Below are 12,634 nucleotides of genomic sequence, written 5' to 3'. Positions count from 1 at the left end.
TTAAGCAAGTGCAAATACAAACCTAACAGAAGATGCCATCCAATATGATTACTCAGAAGAAACTCGGCCAAAGAATATTAAGTTCACAAACTCAATGCAAACATTGTAGGACTTCGAACTTCAAGATTCTCCTGCAATTCTAGTTTAGCCCCGCCTTATATATGCATTACGACAGCCCTTAGTTATGTGATAATAATACAGCAACTGACATCATTTACCTGGACCTGAGCAAAGCCTTTGACACTGTCCCACATGACATCCTGGTCTCCAAGCTGATAAAATATGGGATTGATGGACTGACAATTCAGTGGACGAAGAACTGGCTTGATGGCCATACCCAAAGAGTGGCTGTCAATGGGTCCATGTCCAAGTGGAGGCCAGTGACAAGCGGAGTCCCTCAAGGATCAGTACTGGGACCTGTCTTGTTTAACATCTTCGTCAGCAACATGGACAGTGGCATAGAGTGCACCCTCAGCAAGTTTGCCGACGACACCAAGCTGTGTGGGGTGGCTGACACACTGGAGGGAAGAGATGCCATCCAGAGGGACCTTGACAGGCTGGAGAGGTGGGCCCATGCCAACCTCATGAAGTTCAACGAGACCGAGTGCAAGGTCCTCCATCTGGGTTGGGGCAATCCCAAGCACCAATATAGGCTGGGCAGTGACTGGCTTGAGAGCAGCTCTGAAGAAAAGGACTTGGGGGTGCTGGTAGACAAGAAGCTCAACATGAGCCGCCAGTGTGCACTAGCAGCCCAAAAAGCCAATCGTATCCTGGGCTGCATCAGGAGAAGCGTGGCCAGCAGGTCGAGAGAGGTGATTCTGCCCCTCTACTCCACTCTCATGAGACACCACCCGGGGTACTGCATCCAATTCTGGGAGCTTCTACTACAAGAGAGATGTGGACATGCTGGAATGTGTCCAGAGAAGGGCCACGAGGATGATCAGAGGGCTGGAGAACCTCTGCTATGAGGACAGACTGAGAGAGTTGGGGCTGTTCAGCCTGGAGAAAAGAAGGCTCCGAGGAGACCTTATAGTGGCCTACCAGTATCTTAAGGGGGCCTACAAGAAAGCTGGGGAGGGACTTTTTAGGATGTCGGGTAATGGTAGGACTAGGGGGAATGGATTAAAACTAGAGATGGGACGATTCAGACTGGACGTTAGGAAGAAGTTCTTCACCATGAGGGTGGTGAGACACTGGAAGAGGTTGCCCAGAGAGGTGGCGGAAGCCCCATCCCTGGAAGGGTTTAAGGCCAGGCTGGACGGGGCTCTGAGCAATCTGATCTAGTGGGAGGTGTCCCTGTCCATGGCAGGGGGGTTGGAACTAGATGATCTTTAAGGTCCCTTCCAACCCTAACAATTCTATGATTCTATTTTTTCCACCCGGGACTAAAGTCTCATTTAGCATCCAGGCTAGGCCTGTCTCTAAAAAGAACAAGAGCCATGTGATGAGGAGGGCTATTCCACAGCTGAAAGGCATGTAGTCTACAAAAATAAAAAAACCTTGAAAGAACAGAAAGAATTGTCCTCACTGCTTAAGCACCTTGTTGCTGCTGTGAACAATTAGGTGCTATCTCACGAATGCTGCAAACGAACTGCCTGCAACGCAAGAAAAACTGCTTAAACCAAGTTTTCACAGGCAGCTATTGATTCTGGTTCTTGTATGCAGAGGGCATAACCCAAGGGCTCCTGTGAGGCTGAGCTGTAGAACTGCCAGGAACTCGCAGCTGAAGGTCTAAGAGATACACCATGAATGCATTAAGTGCTAAATAATGTTATGTACTTTAAATAGACCAGATCAAATCCTTAATTATTAAAACTAGCTACCTAATATTAATGGATATGTTTTACTTTATTTTTTAAATCTTAGTTCACTACCTGCAGAGCAGGGTGTACACGTGCCTTTATATCACAGGATCCTGTGAAAAGCAGATCAATGGAGCATTTCATCATTAGGCGAACACCACACACTGATTTCACAGGAAAATTTGAATGAAGTCACTAAATCAAGGACAGACCTTCTACTGAATAACTCGTCACTGATTTAACACCACCTGCCCTCTGAGTTTAGCATCACAGGGCAGTCGCTGGAAAAAAGTGATATGATAGGTGGTGTTATCATGCCTATATAGTTAGCCGCTCCATAAGACTAACACTTCCTTCAGATTTATGGACAATCTTTTTTGGGCCTGCGCACGTGAACCAACTGCAAAAAGCTATGGATCATGGTGCCGAGCGGGTTCGCAGACACCCCTAAAAAGGGGTTGTGGTGCTCTGGATGTCTCTCCCCAGCAAGGTGCACTTCTCTCCCTCCTCCCTATCACCCTGTACCTCATCCCTGCTCTCACTCCAACACCCCTGGCTCCCGCTGCCATCACTGAATTCATCTTAACCAAGCCCCCTTGACCAACTCCTTTCTCTCTTTCTACCTTTATCCCACCTATCACTGAATCCTGCCCGGTGTGAGTGCAATCTGACACATCCAAGTATATGAAAACCACAATTTCAACACCACCGGCTTATAGTTTGGATGGCTGTGAACATTTTCCATGGGAATGGCAAGAGATATTTCTGACAGAGGCACCATCTGCCTGCCACATAGCGAATTCTGCTTTCAGACAGAACTCTGCAGCTTTTCAAAATAAAAATCCATCTCACACGACAAAATGAGCCAGTTTTCTCTAGTTTTCTTCTCTGTAAAGTTCTGAAGATTTCAAAGCAATTTCTCCTAAGGCAGACACATGGTCGGAATCACACAGCCTAACGGTGAAAATCTGGCATACAGGAAAGTAGTGGGCAGTTTTCACTATAAACCATAGTATCTGTCCTGCTTCCACGCCACAGAAAGAACAGCAGCCACAAATAATCTTAAGCAAGTCACTATTTAATTTACAAGAGCCACAACCTAATTAAAAACACAGGCCACGGTTCTGCAAGACATCGAACTCTGGTTTTGAGGAGAGGAGAAGCTCTGCAATGTGCCACTGAACTGGCTCAGCCTCACTGGTGGAGAGACCATGATGGGCACGGCCCTGCAGACCTTACACCAGACCCTGTGTGGATGCTGTAGGCTTGCACGAAGGATGCACCATATTACCATCCATGGCTGATTCAACAACTCACAATCGCACACTTATGTTGTTCCAAATCAAATTTGCAATCTAAAGATGTATGGGGGCGATATTAAGAAATGTGAAAACACAACACAGGCTGTGGTAACTCTGTGTAACATTTGGGTTTATGAGCACTTCAGAAAGCCTCAGAGTTTTCTGTTCAACCACAGCAAGACAGTAGAGGAGACAGAGTTTGTTTAGAAACAAAAGGTGAAGGAAACTAGCTGCTAGGTTTATATTAGCACCTTCACAAGCAACATCATTTTCCTATCCGCTGTGAATGACTATCCTAGCATCTTCTGCACCACAGCCTTCTTCAAAGAAGTAACAGAAGCTGAAACACCTCCCTGCTCCTTGAAAGTTCATGCACACCAATACAAGTGCTTAAAGCATAAACTTGATTGTATGTAAACACAATTCAGATACTACAAAACTGAACATTTTAAAACAGGGTTTTTTTGTTTTCATGTGTGTGAAGAACTGTAACAAACATGTCTCCCTTTGGACTTTATTCTGCCAAAGGAATATATCGATTCACTGGAGATTTGATTGCCTGTGACTAGGTGCCTCACTAAACTACACCTTACCTACAACAGCGAATACATGTAAAGGATATCCCTAAAGTTAAATCTGCTCATGGCAACAACACAAGGTAGATCCTGGAAGCTCAGTTTACAACAGATTTCTTGTGATCTGAATACCACCAACTGAAAAAAGTGCCAGTTTATCTCTGCATTAGATGCCAGTTTATCCAAGCCTTTGGGGTCACAGAACCAGAACAGATCATTAAGTGTCAGATAGATGAAGTGATGTAAACCAGCTACAGACGGTTGAGTAATAAGTGACTTTAGCCACGTTAGCAACAGACACTCATAAGGGAAGTTACAGGAATCGATTTAACTTAAAAAATTATAACAGCAGATCTTCCCTCCTCAGTTGCTACTTAACGGTGAATAATTACACTAGTGGACCACAGAAGTCTAAGCAAATCCAACTAATACAGATTTCAGGCACTAGACTCGGGACAGCTCAAACCTCACCATTCCGTATTTCCAAGATTAACTATTTGTTTAGAAACTCAGCTAAACAGGAAGCCCGACATTTTTATCCTCTATCTATAACGGAACATCAGGCAGCAAGCACATGCAATGTAAAAATGACAGCAACAGAACGCTAATCACCAGAGCAAGCCATAAGGGAAAAAATGTTTACAGAGTTATTCAGTCCCTAGTCCCCTGACTTCAGTCAGCTACGTGTACAGAGTTCAAATTATTTTTATTTTGTCCATTTGATGCAAATAAAGTCTTTGTACTGCTTGTTTTTCAGCCTACAGTGATATAGGACACTTGCTGAAAAACAAATCACTGGGGATACCAACATACTTGTTTTGAGACTCCAGTCACTAACTCTAAACAAGAGCCTAAGCAAGCCAAAACCTACGGAAAACAAATCTGTTTAAATCAGAGACCTTCCAAACGCTAAACTACTGCGAAAGCCTTCCGCAGCGGGCCAGATGGGGGACTTCATGAACTGTCTCCAAGTACTTGCGCAGCAATTGTCAGCCTGCCTAGAAATTAAGATTCCTTTCACACACGCACCCAATTATTGCCAGGTCTCCTCTCTGCCCTCTGAATGTCACTCGCCTCGCTAATTAAATCAGGGGCCTGAACTCACCGCTTCCAGGGCTTACCCTGCTCCCACGGGGCACCACCCCCAGTCACATGAACCAAGGGAACCCCTCACCATCAGGGTAAAGCCCTTTTCTTCCCTTAAAACCCCAGCCACACACACATGAGGCAGCACACAGGCTCTTTCCCGAGCCCTCAGGCTCCTCCTTTCCACCCCAAGACCAGCCCTCACCCCGCAGCCGCTCACCCAGCCCTACAGAATCCCACACGGATCCCTGGATTCACCCAAGCCCACCCCGGTACTGTCATCCCCATCCTCTCCTGAGACCCAGGTCCTTCATGCCCACTCGCAGCCCTCTCCATGCTCCCCCGCGCCCCCAGATCTGCTGCCCTCGCACCAGTCCCACAGACATCCCCATTGCCTCCTGAACCCCCACAGTCCTTCAGTCCCGCTGACAGCCCCCCAATCCTTCTCCAGACCCCAAAACTGCCACCCCAACCCCACAGCACTCCCCTCAGACCCTTCTGAGGGCCCGGACCCCCAACACCTCCTCAGTCCCACAGACCCCACACCCTCCCCCGGCGCTGCAACCCCCTCCCAGCCCCACAGACACCCCTCCATCCTCTTCCAGACCCCTAAACGGCCACCCCAGCCCCACAGAACTCCCCTCGGCCCCTTCTGAGGGCCCGGACCCCGAACGCCACCTCCGTCCCATAGACCCCCCTCCCCTCCTCTGGCCCCGCAGCCCCCCACCCCCACAGACCCCCGTCCCACCACGGCCACCGCCCTCCCAGCCCGCCCCGCCGCCGGGCCCGGCGCGGCCCCGGCCCGCACTCACCGATCAGCCGGCGCACCTCCTCCTCGCTCAGGTAGAGGCTGAGGCTGGGCCCGGGGCCGGCGGGGGGCCAGTCCGGGGGCCCCGCGGCGTGCGGGCCGGAGCTGGGGCCGGCCTGGCCCTCGGCACCGGCAGGCAGGAGCAACAACAGCGGCAGGAGGCGGAGGAGATGGCGGCGCGGGCCCCGCACCCGGCACCACCACGACGACGGCGGCGGCGGCGGCCGTCCCGCGCCCGCCTCCCCCGGCGCCGAAAGGGGCCGGCCCCGCCGCCGCCGCCGCCGCCCCCCGCCGGGCTGGCGGCCCCTGCGCCCTGGCACCATCGCTCCGCGGGGAGGGCGGCAGGCAGGGACCGGGGGTGGAAGGCCGGGCCGGGAACCCCCCGCCCCGCCGGGCCCCTCACACGCCGCCGCCACCCCCCGCCCCGCCGCTCATGGCTGCGCGCGCCCGACGCCGCTGGCGCCGCTTCCTCCGCCGCGCCGCAGGCCCCGCCCCGCGCACGCGCGGCCGCCCGGCCCCGCCCCTCCCCCGCCGCCTCGGCAGCCCCCTCAGCCCCGGCGCGGCGGGAGTGGGTGGGTGTCATCGCCTGTGCCGGCTGTCGGGTGTCCTGCCCGGCGTCTGGTACGTTCTAGTGCCTCCCGGTGCCGTTGCCCGATGCCTGGAGGGCCTCCGAGCCCGTCCTGAGGGAAGGCTGGAAGGGGGTGGCCACCCACCCCCCCTGAGGTAGCCTCGCGCTCGCCTTTGGCCACCTCCACGGTCCCCTTCTGCTGTCACCCCTGACCTTCCAGCCCTCACGGGCTGTCCCGGCCATCGACCGAGGCCTGTCCCACTCACCCACCGCCTGCCCGGCCGGGGGCAGGCCCGGCGGCTGGGCCCGTGGGGTCTCCGCCACAGGGCTGGGCAGCCTCTGCCAAAACATCCCAAAAACAGATACCCTGAAATAACTGGTGCTGGTCAGAAAGTTACCCAACTGGAAATACTCCTGGAACAGCATTTTAACTTAATAAAATCTCTCTTTTTGGTAATATTTTTTTTTAAACTTCACATACTGATGTTATACTTAACGTTTTAATCTGCTTTTCACTTCTATCTTGCACTTACACTCCTTTCAGAGCTGAGGAATAGCAGCAGCGTTTCATTTTGCTGTGACAAAGGAGGGCCTTTGATCTACAAAGGATGGCTATTCCACTCCCAGCCAAGCCGTTGCTGCCTATAACAATCCTAAAGTAAAATCTAAACTGTAAACACGTCTGCTGTTTCGTTATAGTATGAAATGCCAGCAGCAGTGCTGTATGACAGCTGATGCACTTTGAAAGAGTGCAATAATAATCAAGTCAAATGACAAAAACAATGTTAAATTCCAGCATGAGACTTCAAATCTCCTATACAAACATTCCTGACCTTTTCCCAAAATCCTCCTCTGCGCAGCATTTCAAAAGTGAGTGTTTCTGGTGCAGTTTGGCGCAAAATCCCCGTTTCAAGGTGTCCACCTTTCCCCGCAAATGCCAGACCTCTGCTGCGATAAGCTCAGCTAGTGGATTTGGTTTTTTCAGAACTGATGTCCAATATAAATGCACCTGGTCCCTCACCCCTCCGGGCTGGTGATGGATGGAAGAGCCATCTCCATCACCACCTTCCTACCTGCTTTCCAACCTGGCTGCTTTGCATCTCCTCCGGACTCCCCGAAGAGCAGCAACGGCTTCGGTCTCAGCAAATTCATCGCTGGCAGCTGCCTGCTTGATTGAAATTTTCAGCAGATGTTTCGCAATATTCATTTACGACCGTTAAATCGGTTAATAGCTTTGAATTATACGCTCCCTTCTGACCTGCCAGGAGGAATTTTGTACCTACGCGGGACACCGTGACAGGAGGACACTGCAGGATAATTGGCCAGGGAGGGTTTTTAATCAGTGAGTCTTTCAGCTCACTGATTAAAGTAACCATAAGAATGGAAAGCGTATAGGAAGTTCTGCTCTTCTAATCACTGTGGCGAAAGAGAAATTGCTTGCACACCTCCCCACAATAAACATCACTTACTTAGCAGCGTGAGGTGTGAAAAAAATAAAACGGCAAACTGAAAATGCAGTTGCAAATTACATGTAAGTCTTTAGTTGGGAGGATGTGGACCAGCCTGAACAGCGCTTGTTCCTGGGGGGGAACCCTCCGTACCACAGGTTCTCCACAGACCATTTCCTCAGTCTCTAAACACAGAGTCTGGGCATGTGTGTTTGTTTGTTTTTCAGATTAAGTCTAAATTTCGGCCTACGGGTATTTTCTAATGCACCTCACTTAGGCACTCATGGACAGACAGGCAACTGGCATGTCTGAAGTGACCAAAACCAAAACTAAGGCTCACCTTTGGCTTTGGACTCCTGAACTGCCTGATAGAAATCATCGCAAAAGCATTCGCAAAACTAATGCACTAAATGAGCGTGAATTTGCACCAAGCTCTGTTTGAGAAATGCAGAGGTTGCAAAATCAGCCTGTTCCAGCAACAATCCTCGTTTAGTCTCTTTTTAAGGACAGTTCACGGTAGCAATAACTAACCGTGTTGTGAGAAGAGAGGGCTGTTAACATCCTAATAGTGTAACGGTCAAAGATAATTGGTGCAGTGTTACCTCTTCCACTTACCGTGTTTTCTCCGGCAGAGCCGCTCTCACCTGGGTTTCGACAAGGGGCACCCTGGAAAGCCCAGAGCCCAAGCAAAATTTTGGTGGCCTTCTCTGGTGAAGTTAGCAGGCAGCTTACGTGCCGAGAAGCTGTCAGAGCCACCTGAGCCCAGGCATGGATTTATCACTTTGAGAGACCCCTGCTTTGCTCCCAGTCTTCTTGGAGCTGTGGGGGAACAGCAGGAACTTGCTGCTGCTCTCGGGAGGTCGGGTGAGCCCAGCGAGACCGAAGAACGTGGCATCAGGCAGGAGATGAACAGCTCATTTTTTCCTAGGGGCTTGTCAAAGACTTGGCAGAAGAGACGGGGAAATGCAGGCACTCCCCAGCTCTCAAACAGCCTGTGACAGTGACAGGCCCCATAGGAAGCCCCACCTGGTCACTGGTTTCCCCATAACCCATTTTTGGGCTGCCATTCTTCGCTAGGAACAAGGGGGGCAATGTGCACAGAGCCATCCTGTCCACCGATAATGTTACTTTAACCTTACCCTCCGTCATCCCTGCCTGGGACACGGGGAAACGCTGTTCGGCAGAAATGTAATATTCAGCAGAAGGACCCACGCTAGATTATTTTACTGCATTTCTTTTTAGCGAGTATGTAACTTGCCTCCTGGAAGTCACTGGCTGATTTTAACAAAAGGTCACCAAAACCACATAAACTAAATGCAAATAAACACATTCTTAGGATACGTCTGCCAGCCTGCACACAGCCGCTTTTAGGGCTAAAGTCATTACTGCTGTGTCTGCTCCATTATGCCCATGAAGCTGATTGCTTGCTGAGCCCTGAAGTTATAATTAAAATGCAGTCTGCTACACTTAGAAGAATCATCAGGGGTATTAGAAGTCAAATGAAGGTTTCACGGATGTCAAGAAACATATTTGAAAAAGGTGAAAAATGCAACTCGCGGGCCAGCTCAAATGCTAAAGATCTTCTGTTGATTTTTTTTGGCTGCACGGACTATTTTTGGCAGGATCGAGTTCACGGTCTTTCAAAACCATTCTGGGTAAGATTATATTGCGAGAGGATACACAAAGTCTCTCCGTGGAAAGCTGCTAGCAATAGCTGTGAATTCGTGGCGCTCGCATGGAAAAGTTTTGCTTGGCTGGGCGGTGGGATGCATCACTGCTTGTGCTCTGAGCGCGATTGTATCAGCATTTACCACCGCCACGTCCCGAGGGGCAGGGAAGAGCTGGTATTCATTTCTGGATGTAAAACAAATCTGCAAAAGCAAATAGCTGACAATTAATGGCACTGATGAGAATTTGATACATTAGAACCTCATGGAAAACATAGGATATAGGGATATTTATGTGGGTGCTGGAAGATGGGAGACAGGGCTTTGGTAACGACTGCTCCGTGTCCGGACTTGCACTGCTGCGATAAAGGGTGGCTTTTCCCACCTCCTCTTTATGATTGTAAATGACTGTGTAACATTCCCTACAGAGGAGAACCGGCCCCTTCACGTAGACAGAGGAATGAAGTCCTTCTGCCTCCTTCAATCAGCGTTCCCACATTTTTGCCTTCAAACGGTTTCTCCTCTTTGCGAGTACCAGGTGACCTCAGCGCCTGGATGGCTTCCAGCAAAACTGCACCTTGGCTACACGGCCCAGCAGCTTCGGCTTTCAGTCACTAGAAATGGGAAAAAGGGATCTAGGCTTTCTAAGCTATTTAGAAATTTAGCTATTTTTATTTAGGCAGCTTCTAAAGGGCTCTGTAATGGCAGCAAGAACCCCTTTCTGTGGGCAAGGACACGTGTGTACTGGAGGGGGTCCCACTTCTTTCATGGAGCAAGGTGCCCCAGAGTTTCCAGTTCTCCTCTCCCATCTGGGCGGAACAGACTGGGGGCTCACTGCTTTTTTTCTCCCACATTTTTAAATTTGCCATCCGTTTTCCCACAGCCCAAGGAGGAGAATGAGGGAATAGACTACATATCGAACGGGATAAATAGAGAGATGGATTCGCTCCGATCAGCAGTCACCTACAGACTCTTCCAGGGTAGGGAAAAGCTGAAATTTCGAAGTTGAAAGCATACAGAACTGCCCCACATCCCAGAACTCTTTTTACCCCATCTCATCAGGCATAAACAGGAGGCAGTAGCTGGGAAGGCTGGTGTCCTTGTTCCTGGAATAGCAGAGACCCAGCACTGAAGCACATAAAGAGCCTCAGACTTCCAGCTGGCTCTCTTTTGCAACGGCCTTCTACTTTTTCCTTTTTTAATTTCTAATTGTGTGCGCGGGTCCATAAAGCTGCCCTTGAGAAGGAAGGGCTGGCTGATCAGTCACCGCAGCACTGGATCCCGTGGGCTGAAATACGTAAAGAGAGGAAAAGTCGCTCGCAGAGCAGCAGAGGGAAATGCCATGTGCAAGTTCCTGGAAATGTAGCATATGATGGAAAAACCATCCTGGGAACGTTAAGCTAGCTGCGAGCTGCTATGGCATTAAGCGAGCAGAGGTTGGGGGAAAGCAGAGCGTCAGAATACGATTTCAGCCTGTGGTTGTTAAGGCACATGCCATTCCTTTGTTTGCCTTGTAAGGGGAGTGTTGCACGCCGCAAGATTGCTAAATACGAAATAAATTATATGCGTTCTGGGGTCGGTTGTCTCACCTCTTCCCAGGACACCCAGGGGATGCTGGCTGTGGTGTGCATCATCTGAAGCGTTTTCCTTGCCAATAGATGCCAGGATTTGGGGCCGTTTTAAGGAGTGGGTTGCACAGTGAGGCTCGTAATGCTGTTACATTTCGTTCTGTGCTCAGGCCGTTGGGGCTTAATGCTCAGGTGAGAGTTGATATCAGGCCAGGACAAGGCCAGAAAATGACAAATAAAACCATTTGGATGACAAAAATGAGAGAAAATTGGAAAGATGTCTGCTGGAGGGAGCAGAGGCGGCAAGCAGGCAGCTGAACCTGGGGCCTCCCTCCTGGCAGAGGGATGCCGGACCTTGGGAGCTGGCAATGGATCCTGCCAGTCCCAGCTCGGTGGGAACAGTTCCCGTTTTACAGAACACGCCAGCTCACCTTGGGTCAAAAAGGTATAGCTTTGTCCGGTGTCCTGGTCTGAGCAACACAGGACTCATTTCTCTTCTAATGCTTGGGAAAACTGCACTTTTAGAAAACTCTGGTGTCTGAATTTGTGAAAATATTTAATTTCTAGCCAGCTCTGAGGTGTGGGTTTCAAGATCTGAGTGTTTTAGATCTCACCAGGTGCGGCGATGAGGAAGAGCGAGACCCGGGCTCTTGACCCAAGCTGCCAACAGGATTATTTCATACCATGAACATCACATTCGATATAAATTAGAAAGTTTGATGAGGAGTTTTTGGCTCTTCTATGATGGCGGCAATCCCGAGAACTCCTTGCCCCGGTGCCGGAGCCCTGAGCCCTTCCCTTCCTCCCGACGCCGCAGCACTCGCAGGGTCCCACATTGGCTGTCCCTGCTGGGAGAGCACGGCTTCTGCTGATGGAATGGACTGGGAATAGTCCTTGTGTATTTTTTATTGGTATCAGGATCAATACTGGTTCTTTAGTGTTCTTAATGTTAATTGTCTAGTCTTATTCTATTAAATCTGTTTATACTCAACCCTCGGGTTTCCTTGTTTTCTCCCGATTCCCCTTCCCTGGTGGGGGGGGTTGTTGGGTGAGAGAATAATTGTCTAAACGACAATAAATTGCTGTGGGTTTCTCAAACCATAACAGAATTCAACTGAACAGCAGTTATAAACTTATGTGGCCACATTTTACAGATCATTTGTGTAAGTTTTTCCCTGTGCTCTGTCAGTTTGAGCTGTTTTATGGTTTACCAGGGTTTTTCAGAGCCCACACACAATATAGGAATGGAGATAATTAGTTGTAGGAGTCGCTGTATCCTATCCTTCTTTTACAAAAGCACAATTGGAGAATTTGCCCAGGAAGTGGAAAATATTTATTTGACTTCCTTTCTGAGAAAGTATTAAAATCCCCCTTTTCACTAGGATAAGTTACTCCACATGAGAACCAGAAAGAAGTATTGACGAACTCACCCAGTTCACACTGAATCCCACTCCCTCTACAAGAAGAGGCTGCGGAACACCTGGATCCATCGAAGGAAGGAATATGAGAAAGCATGACTTCACCCTCCCATCAGGGTTCAGATTGCTTTGGGGAGCAGCGAGTTTGAATTTCTTTAGGCTGCAGAGATCGGGGACCCCTGTATCCCATTTTCTGGCCAAGTGGCATTAGAGTTCTTGCAATGTCCCCAGCACTAGCCAAGCAAGTGGCTGGGAAAGAGTGAACCCTGCTCATTCCCTGCTCCCAGGGGGTGAACAGACCCTTTTGCTAGCAAGCGTTTTGGGCTCTGGATCTTGCGTGGATGAAATCTCTTGCCTGCAATCCCAATTCAGATGCCTACAGTCTCCCGCTAA

General features: G+C 49.8%; 1 protein-coding gene across 2 annotated transcripts in view; it reads right to left on the bottom strand.

Annotated features, from left to right (window-relative positions):
• The window catches only part of RYK (receptor like tyrosine kinase), a 64,124-nt gene extending 58,085 nt beyond the window's left edge, over positions 1-6,039 (bottom strand). For both annotated transcript variants that reach the window (XM_074591348.1, XM_074591349.1), the window contains exon 1: positions 5,577-6,039. In XM_074591348.1, coding sequence (XP_074447449.1) covers positions 5,577-5,895 — 319 coding nt within the window. In that variant the 5' untranslated portion in view covers positions 5,896-6,039. The remainder of the gene's footprint in view (positions 1-5,576) is intronic.
• Between the last annotated feature and the right edge of the window lie 6,595 nt (positions 6,040-12,634).

This window comes from Larus michahellis, chromosome 6 (assembly GCF_964199755.1).
Source record: "Larus michahellis chromosome 6, bLarMic1.1, whole genome shotgun sequence".
NCBI lineage: Eukaryota > Metazoa > Chordata > Aves > Charadriiformes > Laridae > Larus > Larus michahellis.
This window is presented reverse-complemented; position numbering and strand designations above follow the sequence as displayed.